At 47.9% G+C, this 27,287-nt stretch overlaps 2 protein-coding genes across 17 annotated transcripts in view; one reads left to right on the forward strand and one right to left on the reverse strand.

The window, feature by feature from the left end:
• Positions 1 to 13,287, forward strand: part of CUX2 (cut like homeobox 2) — a 132,090-nt gene extending 118,803 nt beyond the window's left edge. For all 16 annotated transcript variants that reach the window (XM_078381810.1, XM_078381808.1, XM_078381807.1 and 13 more), the window contains 11 exons: positions 420 to 478; positions 1,119 to 1,164; positions 1,506 to 1,605; positions 2,405 to 3,064; positions 3,318 to 3,419; positions 4,624 to 5,414; positions 6,776 to 6,935; positions 9,415 to 9,684; positions 10,331 to 10,519; positions 10,821 to 11,094; positions 11,445 to 13,287. In XM_078381810.1, coding sequence (XP_078237936.1) covers positions 420 to 478; positions 1,119 to 1,164; positions 1,506 to 1,605; positions 2,405 to 3,064; positions 3,318 to 3,419; positions 4,624 to 5,414; positions 6,776 to 6,935; positions 9,415 to 9,684; positions 10,331 to 10,519; positions 10,821 to 11,094; positions 11,445 to 12,234 — 3,441 coding nt within the window. In that variant the 3' untranslated portion in view covers positions 12,235 to 13,287. The remainder of the gene's footprint in view (positions 1 to 419; positions 479 to 1,118; positions 1,165 to 1,505; positions 1,606 to 2,404; positions 3,065 to 3,317; positions 3,420 to 4,623; positions 5,415 to 6,775; positions 6,936 to 9,414; positions 9,685 to 10,330; positions 10,520 to 10,820; positions 11,095 to 11,444) is intronic.
• A 4,604-nt stretch (positions 13,288 to 17,891) lies between these two features.
• Positions 17,892 to 26,528, reverse strand: PHETA1 (PH domain containing endocytic trafficking adaptor 1). The gene is made up of 2 exons (XM_020802710.3): positions 26,186 to 26,528; positions 17,892 to 20,926 (listed from the first exon to the last, which is right to left on the reverse strand). Exon 2 carries the CDS (start codon positions 20,912 to 20,914, stop codon positions 20,075 to 20,077), a length of 840 nt encoding a protein of 279 aa, XP_020658369.3. The 5' UTR covers positions 20,915 to 20,926; positions 26,186 to 26,528; the 3' UTR covers positions 17,892 to 20,074.
• Positions 26,529 to 27,287: the final 759 nt, after the last annotated feature.

Genomic DNA, 27,287 nt, shown 5'->3' on the forward strand with positions numbered 1-27,287 from the left:
TTACATGAAAATTTTAAGCATTTGCCGCTCATTCTGCACCCCCCCCATGTGTCCGTTTAATTTATATGTGTTTTACCAAATATGCACCCTCATTTACTCAGTATACCTGAGACATTTCACTTAATAAACCACGTTTAGGCACATCTTTTTCTGTTTTAGTACAGTCTGCAGTTCAAAACTCGCTCGTGTTCATGTTGTTTCTCCAAATCAACCCGGAAGCCTCACAAATATGTGAATTATTAAGACCCTTTCTTCTCACAGCGAATCTTGGAAATAATTCTTGGGGAGGGCCGGTCATAGATGGGCATTGGTTCAGTGTTATTGGGTAGAATTAGTTTCACCCATAAACACTCATCGTTGATGCTTGTTTCGTGTCTATTATACTAACACACACACACACATATATATATTTCTTTTAGAAGTTGGAAGAAAAATTGCAGGCTCAATCTGACTATGAGGAGATCAAGACTGAATTGAGGTAAGACCCTTTTGTCTTGGGCCGGCGGCCTTGTTTTGGGTGGGTGGCGCATGGCCTTTCTGTGCTTTCTGTTGGATCAGGTGCTCACATGCTCTCTGGAGCCACAAGTTGGAAGAGCGCTCCCCTCGCCCTTAACAGGTTTTGGACACCCATCTGCGCCTTTTCCATCTCCAGATGCCGGGCCCTAGGGGACGGCTCGGCTGCTGTGCATTTCCCAGCCCTATCCCCAAGGGCTTGTCATGGCCGACGTATCCTGCCCTCCCCCCTCGCTTTTGGATTTAGGGGTACCTCGGACGGTGTTGTCTCTGCAGCAGACACATCCCCCAGCAATGTGGTGTCACATCACATCCAGGGCTGTCTTCTTGATAGGCACTGAAGGGTGGGAGTGTGACGTTTCTCCGTCCTTGTGCGATCAACACCAGTTGTGGACTTCAAAGCTTAACACTGTAGGCTTTTGAGGATGGAGAGAGAGAGAGAGAAATTCGGCATGCTTTGACTTCGCGAGCCCTGAAACTTAACCGCTCCAGCTGTAGACCAACAAGGCTAGTTATGAGTTTTAAGATTGGACCGGAAATGTGAACGGTCAGCTTAGAGGATCTCCATCAAACCCACCATGACCTTCATTCTTTCCTTCTTGCAGCATCTTGAAAACCATGAAGCTGGCCTCTCACTGCAACCTTTCCCAGGTAAGTGCCTCAACCCCTTCCTAGGTTGAAGAAAGCCTGAAACGTCGGGGTGTGGCATGCCTGTCCCCCAAATGGATTAGCGTCATGTGTGCCCTCCGTGGGTCTGCCACGGAAACGTTCAGAAGCCAGGGTTTTGGACCCAGAAAAAAAAAAAAAAACAACCAGCAAATGCACGAAAAGTAAACTTGCTTTGCTTTATGCTTTTAGATGGTGGGGCACAAATCCCTCTCTGCTCCTCCCCTACTGCTTCTTGCTGGCATCTGCTTCAAACAAAGATGCCTTCTCCTCTCCTTCCTCTTTTTTCACCCTCCCTCCTCATTTCAAACGTTGGTGTTTTTTAGAGCATCTCGAAACCTGCTGACCCCTTGCTCTTGGGGAAGGATTCTTTCTACCCATCTCAGAAATACCTTTTGGAGAAACCAGGCCTTCTAGCCAGTACTGGTAGGTTGGGAATGAGGGAGAGAGAGAGAGAGAGAGAGAGTCGGGGGGGGGGAGAATCTATTTGGCAGAGGGTTCTTTGATGGGACGAGAGGGGAAGGGAGCCTTAGGTGAAAACTTGACACAAGTCCTTAAGTTGACCTTTAATCGGATGAAAGCATTGGCTGTCATGGGCTGCTCTGATCCTAGTTGATCTTAGCTCAGACGGGGAAATCCTCTGTCTCCAGGCTGACTGAGCTGTGATTTTTAAGAACCGGTGTAACTGACCTTGCTTTCCTCTTCCCTTCCTCTCTCTGCCCTGCCTTTTCGATGGTAGTCCTGAAAGTACAGTAGGACCCCCATGTCCACAGGTTCACTCTCTAAGGCTTCACTTATCCACAGTCTGAAAATATTTTTTACAAATAAATTAAAAATCCCAGAAATACGTATTTCTATGCATTCCTGTTGTGTCATTACCAGAACTGACCCTGAGAGAGAACAAGAAACAGTGCTAAATATAGGATTTGCTCTTATCTGTGGCTTTTGGCATCCATGAAGGGGGAGGGGACTTTGAATCAATGGCCCACGGATACCACGGTCCTCCTGTACAATCTTTTATTTTGTTGTTGGTCTTACGGAACTAAACAAGTTTCTGGGTCGTGTTCTTCTAAGGGTGGACAATTAACAAAAGTGCTTCAACCTCTGGAGAAGCCCCCCACCCCCGCTTTGCTAAACTGTCTCCAAATAATATGTGAATCCTAAATAACATTTAGGGGAAGCTATAGTTGGTGTGTGTATCTCCCTCTTTCTCTTTGGTCTCTAGAGGAGGATCCCTCGGAAGACGAGTCGGTGAAGGACTCCATGGGCACTGGCCAATCTTACCCTTCCCCACAGCAGCTCTTGCCCACTTCAAGGGAAGACTCGGCCTCTCCTCTCCTCATCCAGCCCCTGCTGGGTCCCCCAGTGGCTCAGGAAGCCCCAAGGACCTTCTCCCTGTCCCCCTTTCCGAGCCTGAATGCGGCCGAACGGATACCTCTGGACTCCCTTCTCCCCAAACAGATGGGCCCTCCCTCATATAAGAGCGAACCCAGTGGCATGGGGGCTTTCCCCTCCACCTTCTACGCCGCCAAAGGCGCGGCGCTAGCCAGCCACCCAGGCCAGGCTGCTTCCGCCAACGAGGTGAGCCCACCGAGCGACCCGTCCGAAGGCAGCGGCTCGGGCTCGGCGGACGAGGAGCAGCTGGATACGGCCGAGATTGCCTTCCAGGTGAAGGAGCAGCTCCTCAAGCACAACATCGGCCAGCGCGTCTTCGGGCATTATGTCCTGGGCCTCTCCCAGGGCTCCGTCAGCGAGATCTTGGCCAGGCCGAAGCCTTGGCGCAAGCTGACGGTCAAAGGCAAAGAGCCTTTCCTCAAGATGAAGCAGTTCCTCTCGGACGAGCAGAATGTCCTGGCTCTCCGGACGATTCAAGTGCGCCAGAGAGGTGAGTCGAACCGGGCGGGGGCGGGTCCCGCGGGCTTCCCCAGCCCTTCAAGGCAACCTCAGCAATTATTCTCTCCAGCCTTTCGTTGCCATCAAAGTTAAAAGGATGGAAAGAGGAGAGTGCCAGTGGCTTCTTCTCAGCCCCTCAGAACCCTTGTCCTCCTCGTCCTTCTATTTCCTGGACGTTACATGAGCCGAGCCGGTCCAAAAGACAAGGCGAGTGACTGGCCCGCCTGCTGTGCTTCTTTGACCAGGTAGCATCACGCCGAGGATCCGGACGCCAGAAACGGGCTCCGACGACGCCATCAAAAACATCCTGGAGCAAGCCAAGAAAGAAATCGAATCCCAGAAAGAAGGTGAGAGTCTGACGGGAATGGATGGTTTCTCGGAGCCTTTCTTTTGCCCAGATAGTGGAACAGAAGTGCGGTTATGTGGATTGGGAATCAGCCCTTTCGTAGATGCACAAGATCACGCGATTGTTGGTCCAAGACCAGGCGTTTTCAACCGTGAATATCTCCCCAGGGGGGACTTAAAACCGAGCTCTTTCCCACTGCAGTGTTGGTTGGCAGGTAGACACGTTTTGAAACTGGAATCACACAGCCGGTTTCTTTAAAAAAAGCCAAAAGGGGTTTGAGAGAGGCTGGATTTCACTTGACATACAGACACACTCTTCCCACCTTGTCTTGACACCAGGTCAAATAGATCTTTCAGGTTTTTTTGTGACAGGGCAGAAACCTGTCAAACCTGTTTACCCGAAGCGAAAGTGAACTGGCTGATCTATACCATGAGTAGCAGTTCCTCTTTTATACGATCTTTAATTCCTTGGATTCCAGCTATTGCCCATCTCTCGTCTTTTAAATGTAGGCATGAAAGGAATACCTCAGCTTTTGTTTTCTCACTTAAAGAAAGAAAGGGTTGTCTGGTGCCCTCTACTGTTTCCTTCAGTGTGAGAATTTCTTAGTCTCCGTCTAAGGCAATCTTTTGGACCAGTTTCTGGGCAAAGGAAGTGTTTGGTTTATAGGCTACTTCGTAGAATGAAAAGTCCATGAATGTGGGAAACGCCATTATCTTGAATAAAGCAGTAAGCCCTTTCTTTTAGTTTCCTAAATGCATTTATTTATTTAAGCCATTCTTCTCCAACCTTTGAGGATTAAGCTCTCATCTTCCAACATATAAAATTCTAAAGTGTTTTTGATTTTAATCTTAACAGCACCATAAAACCAGGGTGGAAGGAACCACAAAATGACAATAAAACCAGCTCTGATAAATAGCAGTAACCTACAGCCAAGCTGATCAGCAGTAACAAAACAGTTTAAAGCTACGGTTCGTTGGAAATAGTTGAAAATAAAGCAGACGGCACAATAGTATCCTTTTAAGAAAGAAAAAAAAGGATTCTGAAGTTGCCGGTTAGTTAGTTGAAACCTATCCAAAACTAGCATTAAAAGCTGCCAAAAGATTTGTAATGATGGGGGACGTTTGGGGATAGAATGCAACACGCCTAGAGCCCCTGCCAGACGTGTCCCTGTTTCCACTCATTCCTGGATTTTGGCTCCTCTTTAGGAGACACCAAAAACTGCGCCGCGCCCCAGGCCATCCCCAACGGCACCTGCGCCAGCAACTCCGAAGATGCCATCAAGAACATCCTGGAGCAGGCCCGCCGGGAGATGCAGGCGCAGCAGCAGGCCTTGATGGAGATAGAATCGGGCGGCGCCAGCAGGCCGGGCAGCACCACCGCCACCCCGCCCGCGGAGCGCTCCACCTTGGCGGCCGTCAGCCAGAACATCGTCCAGGCGTACATCAAGCAGGAAGAGGGGATGCTGGGCCCCCACCCGAGCAGCAGCACTGCCCAGGCCCCCCTGACAGTGCTGTCCCCGGCTGCCTTTGTGCAGAGCATCATCCGTAAAGTCAAGTCCGAGATTGGGGATGCCGGCTCTTATTTCGACCAGCACTGGGCTTCCGAGAGGAGCCTCTTGAGCCGCCCGTACACCTCCGTGTCGCCTTCCCTCTCTTCCTCGTCTAGCTACTCCAGCGTGGCCAACGGGCGAGCCGGGCAGCGCGGTGAGCCTGGCGACCCTGCCCCAAACGAGGAAGACCTTCCCACCTCAGAGGATGAGCCCCTGAGGGTGCTGGAGGTCAAGTCGGAGATGACCGGCTCGGAGTCCCAAGGCGCCGGGCGCCTCTCTTACTACCCATCGTACGTGCCGAGGACCCTCAAGCCTACCGTCCCGCCTCTGACGCCTGAGCAGTACGAGATGTACATGTACCGGGAGGTGGACACCTTGGAGTTAACGCGGCAGGTCAAGGAGAAGCTGGCCAAGAACGGGATCTGCCAGCGCATCTTCGGGGAAAAGGTACCTACCTCAGCAGGAAATCTTAAGTGGCGAGGAAGCTTGGGAGCGGCTGGCCCCGAGGGAGGAAAAGGAGGCGGAAAGCCTCAGACTTGGTGTGGCTGCCAAGGAGAGATTAGCGTCCACCTTGTGGGTCTCCGAGAGGGACAAGGGGCGGATTAGGGAGTAGGGCGTGCTGTGGGTGGAAAGGAAAGAGGACCGACCCCATCGGACGGGGCAGCTGTGGGCCTCGTGAAAGGATAACTCAGTGTAATTTTATTTCTTCCGGTTATATTTTTGCTACCAGAGAGGTGTTTGTGGGGTTTTTTTCCTAACTTTGGAGTGAAAAAGACTGGGCCCCAGGGTGCTGTGACGTAACTGGAGGCAGGGCGATTTGTTTCCGTGCCAGCCCTGTCAGGAAACCCAGCTGTATTATCTCTGTTCATGGCGTGGCCCTCTTCAAGGTTTGCTGTTGTTTGGTCTAGACAAGCTCCTTGGCCAGGCCAGGCCCTGTGGAATTTCTTTCTCCCAGCGACAGTGGGAAAAACTTGTCGGCCTCTGCCATTAAAGGCCCGAGGCTGCAGGGACATTTAAAGGACAAAACAGTAGCGTTTTTCGTCCCTTTGGGATCAGTTTTTCCATCTGCCTTTTGCGCTACCAGCTTCCCTCAGCATGATCATTGTCCGGCCTTTTCCTTCTCTTTTGCCCTTCTAACTCCAATATTTTTCATCCTCCTTAGCTTATCTCCTCCCTTCGTTCCCTAAATGAAGCCACAAGGGACCCTTCTGTCCTTCACCATTTTTAAAACTATGTGGTGTTGTAGGGGAAAAAAACATTCTAAGTACAGTAGCCTAACATTTCCACAGGTTACTTTTTTTTTCCCTTTAAAGCTTCTTTGCTTCATGAAATTTCCTTTATTTTGTAACTTTGTGGATCAGCATTACCAAAAAAATTCCCTAAAGCTGAGCCTTCTTCCACTCTGGAAGGGTTCTTACTTTTGTAGGGATTCGGGGATCTTAAGTACATTCCCCAACCATTCCCTCAGAACATTTTAAACTCAGCTTTTATCCTCTCATTAAAGACCTTTTCTGGATCATAACAAATTCCTCCAGTCATTCCCCTTCAGCTTTTTCGCTGAGCTTTCTTTCCCTCACAGAAGGATTTTGTTTGTTTTCAGGGCTGTTCTGGATCACAGTTGCTTTCCCTATAATGCTGTCTTGAGTTTTTATCCGAGCCTTCTTCCCCTTACGACAACTTTCTGATTAATTGACCTCTCCGGGCTGTACTCCTCGGGAACCAGGAATTCCTGCCCCGTGCTCATTCTGTGGGTTGCGCTTATCCTTCGCGCCAGTGGACGAAGCCCATGTCTTCTCTGTCTCTTTCAGGTGCTGGGGCTGTCCCAGGGGAGCGTGAGCGACATGCTGTCCCGGCCGAAGCCCTGGAGCAAGCTGACCCAAAAAGGGAGGGAGCCCTTCATCCGGATGCAGCTCTGGCTCACGGACCAGTTGGGCCAAGGGATCGCCCAGCAGGCCAACCCGTCTCAGAGTAGGTGCTCTCGACGTCAGCGCGAAGGTCGGGTCTTTGGGGCAGGTCTTCGCCCTGGACTGAAATCTTCTCTGGAGGCCCTGAGGAAAATAAGAGCCCCTTGAGACCAAAATAGCCTCCGGTTGCTGCCTGGAATGAAAGAACGGGTTGCAGTGTTATCTCTCTGGACTGCCTTTCAGTGCTCACCTGTATGAAAAGATTTTTAAAAATTGATTGCCAGGACAGGAGAAGGATGGACAAAATTACAGTTTTCCTTGGTTGGTTGGTTGGTTGGTTGGTTGGTTGGTTGGTTGGTTGGTTGGTTGGTTGGTTGGTTGGTTGGTTGGTTGGTTGGTTGGTTGGTTGGTTTGGTTGGTTTGGTTGGTTTGGTTGGTTGGTTGGTTGGTTGGTTGGTTGGTTGGTTGGTTGGTTGGTTGGTTGGTTGGTTGGTTGGTTGGTTGGCTGGTTGGCTGGTTGGCTGGTTGGCTGGTTGGCTGGTTGGCTGGTAGGCAGGTAGGCAGGTAGGCAGGTAGGCAGGTAGGCAGGTAGGCAGGTAGGCAGGTGACTTAAATGATTTAGAAACAAACAAAAAGTTGAACTTCAAAACTTCAACAAGATGAAACTAGAACAAAAGGCTGTCTAAAATGTCGTTGACCAAACACTCTAATAAACAGGAATTTCTCTCTCATGCAGGTGTCTGGCCCTGAAAGGACAGGACAGCAAACCTTGTGTTCTTATCTTGTTTATTGTTATGAAACATGCATATGTTCTCCTACACATTCAGATTAATGAAAAAGCAAACTAAGTTCTCGATTTCTTCCCAATGCAAACATTTGTGTGTATGTTGTGCAGAAATACACACACACACACACACACGTTCTAAACAAGGAGAGCTCCTCACATCTTTCCCACGCTAGTTGTTTTGACACATTCATGACTCCCCCCCCGCCCCAGCCTCTTTAATTAGGATGCTCAAAAAGATGAGGCGAACGTGCATCCTTCAAATGGCTCTTTGAAAAGAATGTTTTTAAAAAGTTGGCAGCAAAAGCCGGGGGGTGGAGGAGACAGACGGAAAGAGCACCCAGCAAAACACATTTTTAATAACTGTTCTGGATTTTGTGTCTAGGACTGAGAAGCAGCTTGGGTTTGAATGTTCTTTTCACAAACGCAGCGTGAGCGAACGAACGGCCCGCCCACACTGTGGGAAGCTGCTTGTCCTTGATCCTTTCTCCCAGCATCTTTTCTGGGGAGACCCAAGGCATATCAGTGCCTAAAGCAAATTGCATACCCCTACCCAGCAAACTTTAAGACTTCCTCACTCGCAAACGCTGCTTCTCTTCCACAATCATATTAACTTAAAGATCTCAACATTGGCTGGATTTTTCTTGGCACCCCGAATTCCTGCCTGTAGTGGCTGCTTCTGGAAAAGGTCATTGGAGGAGGGACTACAATTCCCAGAATACCCTGGGGCAGAGGCAAGCATCGTACCTAGCCGATTTGGTACCTGGGGAAGTGGCATTGCCTCTCATCTACTCCTAATGGCATCTCGGGTATGGAACCCCCCCCATGAAAAGGGAGGAAGAGAAAGGGAAGCATTTACACTTTCAAAAATATAAAAATAAATAGGACTGGGATGTGTCACCATGTATTTTCCTAACATTAACCAGTAGATTTCCCTCTGAATTTTGGTGCCCTGGAGTTAAAAAGGTAAAGGTTCCCCTTGACATTTAGTCTGGTCGTGTCCGACTCTAGGGCGCAGTGCTCATCCCCGTTTCCAAGCTGTAGAGCCAGCGTTTGTCCATAGATAGTTTCCATGGTCACTTGGCCAGCGTGACTAGACACGGAACGCCATGACCTTCCCACCGAGGTGGTACCTATTTATCTACTCGCATTTTGACATGCTTTTGAACGGCTCGGTTGGCAGGAGCTGCGACAAGCGACAGGAGCTTCCTCCATCACGTGGATTTGATCTTACGACAGCTGGTCTTCTGACCTTGCAGCCCAGAGGCTTCTGCGGTTTAACCCGCAGCGCCACCACGTCCCTGAGGTTGCTCCAACCTAATTACAGCCCTGTCTGGGAGGTTCTCTGGGAAATCTGCTTCCAAGAAACGACCTTTTTCAGAATGTGGAATTCTACCAGCCTGCACACTTCCCTCGAGCTGCAGCATAGCGTCTGTGAGAAAAAGGCTGTGCAGCCTTCCCGTTATTCACTTTCTGGTTTCCCAGTCATTTTCAACATGGGTTGCAGAATAATGGTGTTTATTTTCTACCTATTTAAGTACTGTTCCACTGAACAGATTTTTTTTATTGTGATAAAAACCCTCCTTCCTAAACCACTTCTGCTTACCCCTGGTGTATGCTGGCAGAGAACTGTTGTGCTACAGCCCCTCTCAAGGTGGCTAAGAAAATTATGTCTTTCTTTGCATGTGCATCACAATCTTCTGGTCCCTGATTTCCTATTGCCCCCCCCCCTTTTTTTTTCTTTCCTTCTTTTACACAGACAGTCCTGGGGAGACCCAGCCGTCCCCTTCCCCACCTCCCAGTCCTTCCGAGCCGGAGAAAAACTCCTTTGAGCCCTTGAGCCTCGCTTTAGAAAGCAGCAAAGAAAACCAGCAGCCGGAGAGCAGATCCAGTTCTTCGCTCAGCGGGAAGGTGTGTCCTAACAATCAGCTTCCCGTCGGTATCCAGGAGATTGTGGCCATGTCTCCGGAGCTGGACACGTATTCCATAACGAAGAAGGTCAAGGAGGTCTTAACGGATAACAATCTTGGTACGGAGGCTCGTTCCGGGAGGCACTCAGTAATGGCGAGCGGCGACCGCAGGGTCCGAGGTCCGTGTTCGTATTGCTACATGGATGGTGGCCCAACAGAGGCTTCTGCCACCTGTCCGGAGAAAACAAGACTATAATCTGGAGGTTCAGAGGGCAGAAAACCCACAATGCTTTCTTTCATACTTGTCTCTTTTGAGATTTATATGGCACCCAGTGGCAGCTTCTCCCCACGATGTTTAGTGCCGTGAAGATACACCAAAGTAAGGACAGTGAGGAAGGGGGGTACCAAGAAGAACCAGTGTTGGCTTGCCTTGGCGCAAGGGTACAAGGTGATAAAGCATCGGCTTTGAAAGCAGAGGGTCCTGGGTTCAATCCCAGTGAGTTATAGGTAGAGCAGGAAGATGGACAGCTTTCTGTCGCAAGAGGGAGAAGAGGCCGAAAGGACTTAGACTCCCCCTTTTTTTCTGACAGTGAATCCATTGTCGAAAGATTGCCATGTTTCCCCAGCATGACTGAAACTTGACTGGGACCCCCCCCCCCAGAGGGGATGTTTCTGTCATCTGTTACCTCTTGACGGAAACTGCCCATAAGTTGCCATCCAGTTGCACGCTAACCTCTCCTCTTTCCATTGACCTCTCCGCTTTAGGTCAGCGGCTTTTTGGGGAGAGCATCCTGGGGCTGACTCAGGGCTCCGTGTCCGACCTCCTCTCCAGGCCCAAGCCCTGGCACAAGCTGAGCCTGAAAGGGAGGGAGCCGTTTGTCCGCATGCAGCTCTGGCTGAATGATCCCCACAACATCAATAAGCTCCGGGACATGAAGAAATTGGAGAAGAAAGGTGAGATGGCGGGAGCAAGGCCTGTGGCCCGGTCAGCGCAAGAGAAACAAAGCAGGAACTGTGTTGAGGGGGGTTCACCTGACTGTCACGTGGATGTCAACTCATGTATAAATTTATTTATTGTACTATTTCTTATATTCAGAGGGAAAATCACAAATCCCCATGACAAATTATACCTTGTGCGTCTCCTGTCATTCAGTTGGTGGATCATCTTGCATTCAGAATGTCTTTCTTTCTTTCTTTCTTTCTTTCTTTCTTTCTTTCTTTCTTTCTTTCTTTCTTTCTTTCTTTTGGCCTCTAGCATATTTGAAACGTCGTTATGGACTGATCGGTGCCGGCTCCGACAGCGAATCTCCCCACACCCACTCCGAATGTCCCAGCCCCAGCCCCCAGGCGCAAGAACTCAGCCTCCTGCAGATTAAGAAGCCAAGGGTCGTCTTGGCCCCAGAAGAGAAAGAGGCGCTGAAAAAGGCGTATCAGCTGGAGCCTTACCCATCCCAGCAGACCATTGAGTTGCTGTCGTTCCAGTTGAACCTGAAGACCAACACAGTGATCAACTGGTTTCATAACTACAGGTAGAGATCTTTTTTTTGGACCACTAATGATCAAACAAACAGCAAGCTTTCATGGAGAAAAGCCCACTTCTTCAGGCTTAACACAACCCCTTCGTGAATGGGGCAGAAAAATTGGTACACAAGGGTCCAAAAATTGGTGGCCCGTGGCCAGGTGCTGAAGCCTCTTTGCAGCGTGGTTTGGAATCATTTGGTCCTGAGAGAGGGGTGCATAAAAATGCCACACTTGAAATGAACCTCTTCCTAGTTCACCACCAGCGTTCGGTCCGCTGGACTGGACTAGCTCTTAATCCCAGCATCTTAAAATTTGATACCATGAGCTGCTCCAGGTCACCACCTTTTTTCCTTTTCAGGTCTCGGATGCGCCGCGAGATGCTGGTGGAAGGAATGCAGGATGACACCGATCCAGAGCAGAGCACAACCCCAGCCAGTGGCCTGCTGATGACGGGCGCGCCGCCTCAGAGCCCTGACTCGGAAGGAGAGGACCGGAAGCCCACCTTCAGAGATGCTGAGTGTCAGGGAGGAGGCGAAACGCAGGTCCAGATTAAAGAGGAGCAGGTGGAGCTAAACGAGAAGGATGATTGTCCAGACCACAGAGACCCTTGTAGCTTGGATGGGGAGGCTGAGCCTCTACCCAGGGCCCGGCTCAAAGAAGAACAACTGGAGGCCGCATGTACAGAAAGCTCAAACGAGGCTCCCAGCCTCATGTGGGGCAGTGCTCGCCATAGCAAAACACACATAGTTGGGGCTCCGGATTATTCCTCTTTGCATAACCCTGTGGAGTCAGACCATGGGGAGAGGTTTCACCCTGACCCCATTAGCTTTAAGTCTGCTTCTGAATCCTCCCGGTGCAGCATAGAGGTCTCTCTGAACTCCCCCTCAGCAGCCTCCTCTCCTGGCCTTATGTTGTCCGTCTCTCCCGTTCCATCCTCGTCAGCCCCGATCTCCCCTTTGCCGGCTTCTGCCACCGCTGCCAAAGGGCAGAGTTCAAGTTCTGCCACCGAAACCGGCTCCACGCCTCCCAACGCCAAAGCGAGTACGAACATCCAGCGGCGCCACGAGAAGATGGCCAACCTCAACAGCATCATTCATAGGCTAGAGAGAGCGGCCAACCGAGAAGAGACCCTGGAATGGGAGTTTTAAGGGGCCAAGAAAAAAATATATACACAACACACACATACATACAAACCTCTCAAACTATGTTATTCAGATTTTAGACTCTGTGGGACACACGACCGAAGCAGGGAGTCACAGCTGAGTGTATATAAAAATAGATCTATATATATAAATATATATATGCATATATATATATTTTATTAATTTCATCACCTACTAAGGAAGAGACAAAAATCAACTCCCATTTTGTTGAACAAGAGTGGTTTAATAGCTACCCTGTAGCTCCTTTTTTTTTCTTAGCCTTCAATGGGACGGTAAAAATTATCTTTTGTTTTCAAATGTGAAAAGAAACGTAAAACAGGCAAAAAAAATACCCACGAACAAACCTTGGGAACACTTTTAGAAGAAGAAAAAAAGAATTTAAAATAATATTTATAGACCTCTTTTAGATATTTTAATAAAAGGAAACTTTGGAATTTATTAACAGCTCAAGCTGCTTTGATATAAAAAGATAGCTATAAACTGTATCAGTTGTGTCATTAAATGTCCACTGAACGTCTTGTAGTTTGCCACTGGATGAGATTAAAAAAAAAAATTTAAAAAGGTATAACCCAGGCTCGTTGATCAAAGCCATCAAGAGAAGCACTATCAGACTGACCAAAATTTTACCAACTTGATCACCAGAGGGGTGATCCCCCTCCCAATGTGTTTGTCTTTAAGATGTCGCATTAATACGACTTTTCCAGAGACTTGATGACATAGTCCACGAAGACTCTAAATTTGGAACCTACAATGCCATCCTGAGTCTGTTCTTTAGTTCTGGTGGTATCTTTTGAAATCCTTTTTTTTTTTAAATAACACAGGGGAAAAAAAGTGTTGCGTGCTGTTGTATATGTTGTAGAAATATGTTTGCAATAGCCTTCCTGAACGAGATGTAGCATGGTTCCAGAACGAAGTCCGTAGTCCTCATGTTTCCTCTAGCTAGTGACCAATCGGGAACCGGAATGAAGGAATGCACCAGAAATGTCAGCAGAGAAGGAACCTAAAGTAGTTGGAAGCAAAGTTCTGTCTACTTTTTTTTTTTTAAGAAAAATAACCAAAATGCAGCATATTTTTTTTTAAACTTTACAACTTCTAAATCTGTTGAGCACTGGGTATTTGAGAAGGAACAGTTGTGTAAGCAGGACCATCTATCTACATCAATTTTAATTTACAAAAAAAAAAAAGTTTGTTTCCATATGCATGAAAATTGCCGCCCTTTGTTTAGCTCAGCCTTTCGTTTTCGGATCCATGGGGACCTTCAGCCTGTTAAGACAACATCAGAGTGAAGGGAAAGATTTTTTTATTATTATTATTTTCCCCTGCTGTGGCCAGGGCTCTGTATCCCCTCTCAGATGCCACCTTTGGTTATGCTTTCTGGCTGTCTCAAACATCATCACGCTCATTTCAAAATAAACAAGTTCCTGGTCCTCATGGTTGCGGAAGGAGATTTGAAAGCATGTGTGGCTGTGCATAACTCATTTGTTAGAAGCTTGTCTGGAAGGTGCTAAACATGACTTCCCATGGTAAGGAGACCGAGCTTCGTTAGAGCTCCCAATAATTAAGGCTTTTTGATCTCAATAACACCACGTTCCACCTGCTTCTTAATTCTGCTGGTCTGTGGTTTTCAAATCTCGATGCAAATTTGCACGCACTTATTTTGCATACTCTCTGGCTGTAAAATTCATAATCTGCTTGTATAATGTATACAGCTACGTATATTCATAAAAGAGGAATATACAGAGGTTGGAAACATTTTTTGAACCAAAGTTTCCACAATCCTTAGTCTGCTCAGCTGCCAGTCGTTCTATTTGGGGTATTCCATTCAAACGAAAATTATCTTTTCCAAGATTCCATTACTCTTGAATTAAATTCAAACGTTACTCCCAGCTACAGCAGGCCTCTTGAATCGATGGGCCACGTTATGCACATTTGATTGATGCGCTTGCTCTGCTGGTAAATTGGATTTAGCCCATAATATGCAAAGTAAGTCTTTGGCAAATGTGTGCTATTTATTTCAGTTGCCAAACGATTTTGTTTTCTGTTGGTACTTATTTTAATTTTGTTACACGATTGGCAAGGAGGAGATATGCCCCCCTGTAGGGTCTCAACCTCTTGGGGGGGTCTTTTTAATGCTGAAGTGTAGATTAAACTGGCCGTAACTCCCGCAGAAAGGCCACACGAGGGTATGAATGTCTAGCGGGAAATCTTTCTCCCGGAACCAAGAGTAGGTTCACCGACCCAAAGGGTCCCATCCTGCCATCTCCGCCTTCATTCCCAACCCTCCGTTGCTCTGCTGATGTCACACTCCGAAGGGTTACTGTCAAGAGAACTAGTATCTTTTTTGGCAGTGGGGATGAGAATTTAATAAAAGTATTTGTAAAAGCTTTTCTTTTCCTTTCAGAAAAGTGGTCAGCCGTTCCCTCCACTAAAGACCTTAAATGCTTATTGAGAAAGACCATTGAAAAACCCAGGCAGGGAGAATGTTATTGACTTCCATGCACACTGCCTTAGAGCATAACAGAGCCCTGGAAAAACGCATGCCCGGCGTGTTCCTGCTGGAGGGTGAGAATACAGTTGGGTTTAGTTCATTTTTGGTGGCACAAAGGTTGACGGCAGTCTCCCTGCGCCACGAGTCTTGGTTGCCTGAGCCCATCTTTCCTTGCCGGGTGGCTAGCAGGCCTCCTATGGGGCCCTGATCCTCAGCCTCAGCTGCTGTGGCCCGTAGGCGAGGTTGCAGAAAAGACCGGGGTGGGAGAGATTTAATGGCTAGATGAGAGAGAATATCCACAGGGCTGGGGTGGGCTTACAGCGGATGCCCCCCACCCCCGGATGCCTTTTGCATCGAGAGAGACCCACAGAACCTGGTGGTAAAGTAGAACAGCCTCCGAACACGGTGATCTTAAAAGATTCAAGACCCTATGAGGCCACTTTCCCATCTTGCTTCTGGCTCTCCTCGGTGAGGTTCCCCCGGCCAGGCCAGGATTTGAACCCTGGTCTCCGGAGTCCCTCACCTACTATCCATGAACACCACACCTTAAGCTCATAGAAGGTCTTTCAAGTTGTGTTCAGTCTTTCACTGAGCCGGAACAAATGATTTTCTCACTTCTTTTATTCCAAACTTTTTCAGGTATAAGGAAAGTTTTAAGCAGCTTACAGTAGTTTTGAAACAGCCCTTGCATATGTGAGAGAATAGCAAGCAGCAAAAGGTCCCTTAAAGCCAAATAAAACCGCCAGGCTAAAGCCAGAACAGACCAAAGCATGAGCCAGAAGGTAAGGATCAGGGCGCCGTGGGACGGGCCTGTCCGATTCCCCTTTTTCTGCCCCTCAGGTGGCAGGAGGGGAGCACGAAGGGGGGGTCGTAACATTCAGGTGGGCTAAGGTGGAAGAGGGTGTCTATGACTCGACCTAGTCCCAAGCCCTTTTCAGGATGTTTTAAGGTAAAATCTGGAAATCGGCCACTTCCGCTGTGGACGGAGATGGCCCAGGGCAGCTGTTTCACGATCAGCATGATGGATTTTGTTGTTCTAAACTTACCGCTGTCACATTTGAACGATGTGGGGGGGGGGCTTTCCGCTTCTCTGGCGTTCTCTTGACACGAATGGTTTCCGCAGAAATTTCCACCCATCCATTTACATATTCACATCATCGTCATGCCTTAAAATCCTTGGGAAAGCCACTTTTTAAAAAAGTCTAGGAGAAGCCTGTCACGAAAAGCACTCTCTCTCTCTGTGTTTCTCTCCATTGTATGCATTTGTGTCAGAATACTGGCTGTTCCCAGTTTTAATCGGTCTATCTGTCACCTACAAAGGCCCAGAAATGCCCAGTAACCATCTCCAACTTTTGTCAACCGTTAGCTTCTGTTATTTGTTACACGGGCATCGCCAGGAAAATTGAACATTGAGTTGGATTTATTGACATCTGCCCTCGACAAGCTAGAGATGAGCTTTTGCAGGGCGGGACTTTTTAAGCTAAGCACTTAGGTATAGTCTTTTGAACCCAGAGAGAAATCCCGTTATACTGGAAGCTGGCAGGACGCATCAGTCACCTTTTCTTAGGTTCATGTACTGTACTTTAAAAAAAAACTTTCTACGAGTTTGATTGAACTTTGTTAAATATTTAAAGAAAAAGGGCCACACATTCTGTAAAAGAGCCAGTAAAATAATCATAATACAGAAATTGTGTTAAGAATTCGGCTTGATGTCTCTGTTCAGTGTGTTCTGAGGTTTTGCCCTTTTAAGGTTATCTGCTCACGTCTGCTCCTTGGACTGAAGAAATGACACATTCCAGGGGAAGGTTCCTGCTAAGCGTGGCAAACACAGGAGGCCTAATCCTGCCCTGTAGAAGCTGCAGCGACTCAGACCTTATAAAACCTCAAGGTGCCTCCGTTCAAGAGTGCTGCCTTGAACGTTAGGATGTAGATTTCCTGCTGTGATGAATGGTAAAGGCATCCCATTTCAGACGGTGCATTTACTCATTACATGCACAGCCTCCCTTCCTGGAAGGGGGAGACGAAGGCATTGTCCCCATTTATATCCGCAATCCAACCCTAAGAGGTAAGTGAAGCTGGCAGTTGGTGACCGGCCCAGTGAAGAAGGTTAAGCTTTGGTCACCCAGCTGCCAGTCTCAACAGGAGAACCCCACCACCTCCCTCTTGGCAGGCTTCGGCTAGGCAACCTTCGCGATTTAACCTGACCGTCTGGAAAAGTGCAGTACAACTGACTCATCCGTACATGCACCTCTATAGAAGTCTGCAGTGTAATACCCCTTGCAGCAGTCTCGGGCTAGAACCACCCGGCATCTCTTGAGGAGGGTGGGGGATTGTGCCCCAACACAACTTCCCAAAGGGCGAAACCCACACATTTCTTTTCACAATGATCATCCCACACCATCTTCCTGCAGAAACGGGACAGACCTGCTGCCTAACCCTGGAAGCTGCCTGCCCCCACGTTCAGCAGAACTGGGGTGGAGCTAAATAAAACGGTTGGGAGCGCAGTGAAATCAGATTTAGGAAGGCTCCAAGAGCCGAGATCGTCGCCGCTCGCTTCGTCTCGCCAGATCACTTCGCCTCTTTTAATGTTTTGTTCCGGGAGTCTGGAAGGAGTTTCTGATCAGCGCAGCGTGGCTTGTGGTTTTTATCTGGAACTGAAAACACTTCTGAACAGCTGCCTTTCCAGCGAAGTATCTTGTGGGTGTGCTAGAGAAATCCAAAAATGCCATTTATTTATTTGTTTATTGGAAACGGCCTTTATAGGACGGAAGAGGACAAGTGCCATAGACCACGTTCTCTCTCATTTCTTAATTCTTGAATTAGTCTTCGAAATCTGCTTCTTTTGGTCGTAAGTGGAGGGAATGAGAAAGGCCACAAAATATACAGGGATGTCAACTCGATCTGTGCCATCTCTTTAAAGAGCAGGAAGCCAGGCAGCATGAACTGCTCTCCAACCCTGCCATTCATCTCCATTGCAAATTTAAATGGTGGTTGAACTTGTTTTAACTGAAATGCCCCCATTCCACCATAAATAAATAAATAAATAAATAAATAAGAAAGTAAAGTAAAGTAAAGTAAAGTAAAGTAAAGTAAAGCCAGGGAACTGAAGGAAAAGATGAGGGTCGGTGCTCTCACGAAAAGACAGCAGCTATGATTCTTTAAGGAAACCACGTTTTATTATTGTGCCTGTGATTTTTCAGTATGGATTGTAACTTGTTCCTTTACTCACTGCTGTTTCCCTTGGGAGGAGTCTGCCTTAAAAAAATTAAACAAAATCTAATTATTTTTTTTAAAAAAACCTTCAAAATGACCCAAGAAAGAATTTTTTGCCCCCTAAAGTAATGGGTAAAAATTCTTTAAAAATTCTGACACTATTTGTGAAAGTAATGTCTTAAATGCTCTCAAAAGCAATTCATTCCAGGCGTCACCGTTGCAAGGAACACGTTATTTTGCACCTCTGTTTCCAGTCCCCGTTCAAGCTTTGAAAAATTCAGGCTTCGAAGGGAGGCAGAAGCTAACCTGAATACTGTGAACGGAGCTTATTCTCGCAGGCCAGGTTTTAAGTGGCCTGGAACAGTAAGCAAGCCTCCTCCGCTCTCTCTTTCCATGATCGCAACACATGAGGTAGGTAGGGAACAGAGTGACTGTCACAAGGTCACCGACACGACACTGCTTTGTGGCAGACGGCAGATTAGAACCTGGGTCTCTTTTGGCTTAATTTGACACTCTTAACCACTATGCCACAATGCTCACCGAAATCAAGAGTGAAAATGTAAAAAAACGTGATGCTTCTTTCTTCATCAGGATGGTTACAGATAAACCCCTTATAGATATTCGGGGGTGACCCACTCTTTTTCAGACTCTTATTTTTCTTCTGTGAAAAATTACTTCCTCACATCTACCAGGGGTTTAGCAACAGCCCCACTAGAGTAAAGATTCTCTGCACATGAAAAGTGACACATAAAGTAATATATGGGGCCATGGCGGAACACAGGATAAAATAAGCTTCTGGGGAAAGACAAGAGTTTACATTTTCTAATTAGCTGTACAACTTTGCAGTACAGGAAAAAAATAACGTTGCCATCCTATTCCTCGCATGAAGACTCTCCTTCCCATGTATGACAGCCTGGTTTGAACTGTACTTCTTACAAAGCTACAGAGTAGGATTAACAGAGGTGTCCCCATTTAAACCAGCGAAAGGACGACAATCCAGATATGTTGGACCACACTTTCTACCAGCCATAGCCCCACTCAAATTGTCACAACTCTGGAATAACAACTGTTTTTTTATTCCAGGCACTTAATTGGTGTCTCTTCCAAATCCCAGTAGGATTGGGTGCCAAGCACTAAAATCCATGTACAAATGTAGTGTAAACATCCACTTAAACTCAGAATCATTTAAAGATGAAGCTGAATGAAACTTGAGTGGGCGAGTGATTCCAGTTCTCTCCATGTACCTCTTTGAGTTTACCGCCTCTTCCCATCGTCAAATTAATATCAGGGGGTTTCTGCTTTAAATACAACGCATAAGACCGGGCGTCCCCCTTGTAATGTAGGGCTCCCAGTCCATAACTGTGCTTATCATACTATGAGAGGATTCCCAACGACAGCAAGGAGAACGTCACCATCTAGCTTTTCCAAATTATAACACTACCAAGATTTCTGAAACAGGATGAAGTTTGAGGGTGTCTCCGCTATCCTTCAAAAATATTTTGGCAGCAGCAGGAGTCAAACCAATTAAATGCGTTTGCCTTTTCCCTAAAAGGTAGAAAATTCTACAGGGAACACAATGCAATGACTTCAAAGAATTTTGATGACTGCACACACCACCAGCAGACAGTTTTGCTCCACTGTGGAATTTGTAGCCAAAATTGAAAAACATCAATGCACCCAATAGCAGAGATACAAGAAGCACAATATCGCTGCTGAGCTGGCCATTTCTGTCTGTCCTGGAGAATGGGTGGTAATTATGTATTGTGGTTAAAAGACAGGCCCTCTTTGTTTTCAACAAGGGGAAGGCTGGTAAATTAAAGGGAAGCATCGTCTAAGAAGAAAAAGGTGCTACCTTGTGCAAGGCAAACACAGGGCTAGAGATAACTAAGAGCCACTGGTTTTGATCGTCAAAGGCAAAAGGAAGCTATGAGTTGACATCAGCCTGGGTTTTCCCTAAGAATTCAGCAAGAGACTGGTATGATTTGTGCATTACTGGTAGGTAGCAAGCCTGTGTTTCCAGCAGCTGAGATTTAGTCATGACCTTGGATGTAGGATTGCTCATATTCGGACAGGCTCTCGACTAGTTCAGTGTTTCCGAGGGAGCTTTTTCCAATCCCAGCCAGTTCATAGACTGCTACCATTCTGCCCATCCAGCCACACCCTCCTCAGTTCAAGAATCTCCCGGCCGTACCAATCGTGGAGTTTGGAAAAACAAGTCCCGCTTGGATACACGGGGCCATCGAGGCTTCCCGAGTTGCAGGAGTGGCTTGACAGAGCCCTTCTCCGAGGGGGCAAAGGCGGAGGTTTGAGCACCCCATCGAGGCTGTTGGCCCCACAGGTCCTTGTGCCCCATCGCTCAGTTTGGGGGTATCCTGCTGGCAGGCTGGCCGGGCCTTCCGAATTATTCCACAGGGCACAACCGTTTTCTTTAGCCGGAATGCACACTGGGAGCGTGGTCTTCTCTTGCGACGAATCCGTACCTAAGGCCATCCGCTCCAAATTGGGAGCCGTTTTGTTTTTCCGGTAAAGTGGTGCCTGCCTCTGGACTCGGTGGTGGCCGGAGAGACTCCTCTGGACCTCTTCCAGCTGCTTCTCCAGTTCCCTCACCACCAGGCGCAAGTAGCCGAAGCTGGCCCGCGAGAGAGACTTGACCCAGCCTTCCATGGCAGCCTGGCTCTCGGCCGCCAGAATGTAGGTGCGCGACTTGGTGCAATCGAACTTGATTGCGAAGGCGAACTCCTCAGTGGACTCGCACAGCTCCACCGTGCACCCTTCCAGGATGATGACCCCCACCGGCTCTCGGCTTTCTCGGTCTTCGAAATAGAAAAGCATGTTGCCCTTCAGCACGAACCAACGGCGGTGGTAGGCCGTGTTGCGCTCGCCCTTCTTGTAGAGGAAGCCAGCGCAATCAGTGGGCGAGTCGCAGGTAGCGTAGAACGCCAAGCTTCTCTCGTTGATCTTCATAACTGCTCACACCTTGGGAATTGAAATAAAAAAAAGTAAGAGGAAATGAGATTGACATGGATGATTCCCAGCACCACACAACTAACCAGTGGCAATCACAATGGGCCCTGGACCTACAACAAGCGGCAGCCATTTTGTTTCTGTTTCCCCCCCCCCCAAAAAAAATGGCTGCCGACCCTGCGTTCGTAACTAGTGCCTTTTCTACACCAGCCGGAAAGTGTTTATAATTTCCTAAGTAAACTTCATAAAACATATCCCCAACATACTGCATTGAAAGCTATAGAAATGTATCATCACAATATGTACCATGTATCACAAAACACACATTTCAAAACAAAAGACAAATTTTAAATGCATTTCACCCTAACATGTAATTTCCTATGTGTTTTTTAGTATTTTGCAAGCTAAATATTATGCCAAAAAATTCAAAGGCATGTAGAATTAGAAAGTTAATGGAACATGAGTGCAGGGGGTACAAAGTGGGTCAGTTCCATTCCCCAACGAGGACCGAAAGAAATCCTCAGCCATGTGTACCTGCAGAGACTCTATATGGCCAGTACGTTATTATGCACCACACACGGATACAAGCTGGATAAATAAATACCAGCCCTAAAACATACACAACCTAAATCTAAATTCATAATTGTTACCTCCCACTATGTGCATTTTGACTACTAAGCACACACGAATGTTGGAAGTCATTATTATTGTTGTTGTTATTATTCAGAAATAACAGGCACAGTCAATCAAAATTATAAAAGCATTGCCTGGTAGCATCATCATCATCATCATCATCATCATCATCATCATCATCATCATTATTATTATTATTTCTGTGGTCATAGAGGGCAGTGAACTTTGTGACACTGAAGGGGGGGGGAAGCATTCCTCAATGACGCTTGCTCACAAGATCATAAAAGGAAATATATAAACCCTGCAAGTCAATTCACTTCCTCTATTTTAACATCAGAAACTTTGCATACATTAAAAGAAGAAGAAGATGGAAGAAAAGCAAGGAAAGCATTTGGCTACACAGCAGTCAGTCCCAGGCCAGGGACCCCCTTCGGCCCCAGGGTGTGCGGAGTATCTTTCCTCGGCCCTCTTTTCCAGTTTGCTGAAGGGCAGCGAGTTTGTTTATCCGCCCCGCGGTTTGCTGGAGTCTGGAGTCTCTGTTGACTGATCCTTGGGGGTGGGGGGGAGACAAAAAGGGGCCTTCTCTGCACCCCCCCCCCGACTAAACAGCAGGCCTCTTCCATGTACAGGAGAGTCCAGGATCAGCACCTTTAAGGGTGAATCATCACGGCTGCAGGAATGACCTCGTTCTTTTCCTTGCACCCAGAAATCCAGCAGCCAGGGTTGTGGAGCAAAAGGCTTACATTTAAAAAACAACAACAACACAACACAAAACAACGGAGAAGCATCCTTCTGTGGTGCCTCAAAAGGCCGCTGCCAAGGCAATGGGCTGCCGTCTTCAAAGCCGGATGCAAAGGGTGTGTTTTCAGGGTGACACAGGTCTCTACACTGCTTTTGCTGCACGCGGCTGTCCCCATCGTTTCCTTAAAGCTTCCGACATCAGAGGGGCGCCGGTGGGTGTTTTTGGGGGGACTACAGCTCCCAGAATTCCCCAGGCAGTACTGCCAGGGAGATTCGGGGCGTCGTAGTCCTCCCCTCAAAACCTGGCCTAAGTGGTGCCAGCTTCTGCTCTACTTGACACGACGCCGAATTAAGACCGGCGCCCACAGGCCGTCTGGCTCAGCCCTAAAAATGGCCGCGGCCGCCTGAGCAGAAGTCCTTGACAGAGACCGATGTGGGAAGAAATCCCTCACGGTTGTGAGTTGTGGAGGGGAAAAGCCACAGAGGCCTCCTCTCTGAAGGATGCCTTTTTTCCCCCCAAAGGCCTCCGCTGTTGCTTAGCAACCGTCCCTCCTCCCAGTGCTGGCCGGCCGGCCCGGCCCTACTGTTGGGTTGAGTGAGGCGGCCACCTCAGGAGGTAAATTGGGGGCGTCCGGAGAGAAGGACCACCCATTTCTTCCTAATGGCCATATTACTACTACTTCTTTTTAAAATAGTCCAGGAGGGGCTGTTGTTCCCCCCTCAGGTACCAAATAGGTACCCTCAGGTACTCAGGTATTGTATTCTCGAACAATACTGAGGGGAAATTAATAATATTTTAAAGAAGGCAGGCCCCATGAGCCTTTTTTTTTAACCGCTGTGTAGAAGCGGGAATTTCAACAGGTGCTGTTTACCAGAGGAGCTTCACCTGTTGAAATTCCTTCTTTTTACACAATTTCTCACCTGGACCCTGTCTAAGGAATATATATATTTTGAGGGGTGGGATTGTTTGTGACCTTTCATCTCCAGCCGCCTTCATTATTATATTGTTTCTCTTCTGGAGAAACTGAGGGAAAATATTAAGAAGTTACTCTGATAATGTTATTTTTATCAAATGTTTATGAACATTTTTGTGTTGCCTCATGAGAGACAGATCTCTTGACACAACACAAAAAATGTTCATAAACATTTGATAAAAATAACATTATCAGAGTAACTTATCAATATCTTCCCTCAGTTTCTCCAGAAAGAGAAACAATAATGAAGGTGGCTGGAGACGAAGGGTCACAAACAATCCCCCTCAAAGTAAATAAATAAACTTACAATTTATTAAAGGAAGCAATTGCTGGCTCTTGAGAAGGGCGCTGTCAGTATTTCCTTTGGAAATGTTCAAATTTGTGCTTCTGGACCAAAAAAAGCCATCCCAGCTTCCCAGAAATCTACACACCATTAACTTCTATTAACAGAAAGGTGTCCTTAAGCCGCAACACACATGACAACAGACACAAAGTAGAGCTTTTTTTTAATTATTCTACCTGTCTCAGACTTCTGAAGAAAAAGGGCATTGGAAAGATTAAGACCAACGTTTATTAAATGTCATTGTGTGATTAATAAACGGTGACAAGGCGGGTCAAATCTGATGACAACAAATATGGCAGCTAAACCGGTCCAGGCGAAACTACAAGAAGAAATGGCTCCTAAATAATAGGGCTATAATATTTGTTTACTCAATCCACCAGTTAATGTTACTATTTTAAAAACCCAATCTCTCCAAAAGCTACCTAATCATGCTTTCCGTCTTTGAAACAGCTTCATTGAATTGAATGAGATTTATTTCTAAGTAAATATGTATGCAATTAGTAAATATGTCTGCTGGGCAGCAGGCCTAAACTCAAAGGGAGATTTGAATTATTTTTCCTTTTTTAATTGGGCGTTATCTCATTCATTTTGCAAGTTTCCCTTTGGTAACTTGCAAAATGGTAGAAAAAAGCAATACTAAAAACACAGACAAAGCAATAATTTATTTAAAAAACCCAATCAATTTAAAAATCCCAGAATCTTGGCTTCAAAATTGGGTTACCTGGGGGAAGGTTCTGCTGTGCCTAATAGTAGGGCCGGCCCGACATAAGTTTGTGAATCCTTGGCAGACTTGAAAAGAAATGTTCAGGCTTTGCATTAAATCAAGAGTACTTTGAATACGGGACCCACTTGCTTCTTTCTGACACACAAAATAAACGTGTCTGGGAAGACACGGAAGCTGGAGCCCTCCACTGATGCTTTCTTCTTGCTACTCACAGGTATTCTGTTCCTCTCTATGGAGGCTCCATTTGATCATTTGCCTTTGAGAGAGACCGCTCCTCCTGCTCAGTGAATCTGGCTATGAAAGCCTAGTGGTGTTCATCAAGAAATCAATTGACAGTGGCTTCCATAAGGTAACTGTGGTTATGTGTCTGTGTGTGTCAGAGAATCTCTCTCTCTTTCTCTCTCTCTCTCTCTCTCGGGTTGAAGGCCTTGGATATTTTCATTTTCTTATACCCTATTTACTAAAGCTAGCTACCACATAGTCTGATCTGAACAGAAAGAACGACAGAACTGTCCCTCTCCCATTTGCAACACACATAAAATCTTTTTCCACACTCTGCATATTAAGGGACGTGTGTGTGTGTGTGTGCACAGAGCCACATGCATTTGTACCTGTGACTCTATTTGTATACGCATGTGCATATCATATAGATTTTAATGCATGTACATACATGAATATATAGTACGCCTGTGCAGGCACGCCAGTTGAAAGCGGTGGTTCTTGCTAATAACGTCCCGAACTCTTTAGGCCCCAGAAAATATGAGAGGAGAGGTGAGGCCGCAAGGCGACTAGATGCAGGCAGGGCCTTCTGCGCAGCAGCCCCATCACCCTGCAACTAGGTTGACTCCATTCTTACAGGGCTGTGTGTAGGGTAAACATGCTCCCCTTTCCGGGTTTGATGGCAAACCTAAATTTTCCCCCTCGAAGCAGAAATGGCTGGACAGAGGCTGTCGTATTTTGAGCATCTCCTGAGAAAAACAGGACTCACTGGAAGGGGACAATAATGCTAGGAAAAGTTGAAGGCCACAGGAAAAGAGGAAGACCAAATAAGCGAAGGATTGAGTCAACAAAGGAAGCCACGACCTTGAGCTTGCAGGAGCCTGGTGGGAATTTTTGGAGCAAGGGACGGGATGGCACACTTCCGGATTCAGGACTCAAATCTAGAGGGCTCCTCTATTATATTGGAATAGATATAGTCTATCCATTTCTTTCTTTTTTTTTTAATGCTGCATTTCGTTCCTTCTAGGCTTTTACTGTTAAGTCACTCCAAGCACTTATTTAATAACAGTTTTAAAAACAAATTCGATCACACGCATAGGGACATGGCCTGTGCCCGCGCGTGTGCACGTGTACGTCTGTACGTATTTCCCGCAAGGGATACGCCCTCCTCGGCCTGGGACATCAAGACCCACGAGGAGCCCTTGGGCACCCTGAAGGCCGGAGCCCATGTGCCTCCGGATCAAGGCCCTGCACGTCCGGGGGTGTGGTTGTGTGTGTGTGCGTGTGGGAGGGGTGTTGCTTTGTCCTCACGACGATCTGTTTGCGCGAGCTCGCTGGCACGCACACACACACACACACACACCCCAACACGCGTGTATCAGTCAACGTCCATGCTCTCAGCAACGCAGCCCAATGGAAATCCTCCGCCCCTAGGAGCTGACCCTCTGGGGCGGAGGGGAAAGAAGGGGCTAAAAGGAGGGTCCCCCGCTCATCGGCCCCCCCACGACCTTCCCTGCCCCTGCCCATGTGCAGAGTGCCTTCAACTCACCCCCCCCCGTCCTTTCCCCTTCCTCCGCCTGCCCCCAGGGGACATCAAGCCCACCGCCCCGGCCCCTCTCTCTCTCGAGCGCGCTCACCTCCGCCGGTGCCCGGGCTGCTCCCTTTGTCCGCCGTGGCTCCCTCCGGCCTCTTCCCGGCCGGATCGCCGGGCCGGTGGCCGGGCTCCTCCCTCCGGGCCGCTCCTCCTCCTCCTCTTCCTCCTCCTTCTCTTCTCCTCCTCCTCGTCCCTTCGCTCCCAGGCCCGGGAAGGCGCAAGGAAGGAAGGAAGGAAGGAAAGAGAGAGAGAGAGAGAAAGGGGCGAGGGCGTGCGCAAAGCCCAATCCAGGGCTCGCGAAAGGGGACTTTGGCGTGGGCGTGGGGGGACTACAACTCCCAGAGTCCCCAAGACAAGCTGGGGGGGGAGTAGCTGAAGAGTTGTAGACCACCGCCTCCTCGGAATAATTTCCCCAAGCTCAGCCCCACTTTGCTGGTTGGCTGGCTGGCTGGCTGAAAGATCCGCGGAGGACCGGCGCTGCCCCGTCCCAAGAGCCTTGGGGATGCCTTGCCTTCGGGGCCCCTTTTGACCTGAGGCCCGCTGGAGTCCCCCAGAGGCTCAAGCCAAAGAAGAGTGGGCTGCTTTGCAAAGTGCCGCCAGGCTCGATGGAGTGCTGATGGACTGAAGTATATTGATCTAGCCCCACCCTACATCATCCTGCAGATCCCTGGAAGGGGTGGCTTGCCACCAGTGTCCTCCTCATCACTTGGAAAGAACAGAAAGCCGGTCAAGGGCTGTAAAGCCACACTTTGTGTGTGTGTTTAGTCGTTTAGTCGTGTCCGACTCTTCGTGACCCCATGGACCAGAGCACGCCAGGCCCTCCTGTCTTCTACTGCCTCCCGGAGTTGTGTCAGGTTCATGTTGGTTGCTTCGCAGACACTGTCCAGCCATCTCATCCTTGGTCGTCCCCTTCTCCTCTTGCCATCACACCTTCCTAACATCAAGGTTTTTTCCAAGGACTCTTTTCTTCTCATGAGATGGCCAAAGTACTGGAGCCTCAGCTTCAGGATCTGTCCTTCAAGTGAGCATTCAGGGTTGATTTCCTTTAGAACTGATAGGTTTGTTCTCCTTGCAGTCCAGGGGATTCTCAAGAGCCTCCTCCAGCACCACAATTCAAAGGCATCAATTCTTCGGCGGTGTGCTTT

This window comes from Pogona vitticeps, chromosome 14 (assembly GCF_051106095.1).
Source record: "Pogona vitticeps strain Pit_001003342236 chromosome 14, PviZW2.1, whole genome shotgun sequence".
NCBI lineage: Eukaryota > Metazoa > Chordata > Lepidosauria > Squamata > Agamidae > Pogona > Pogona vitticeps.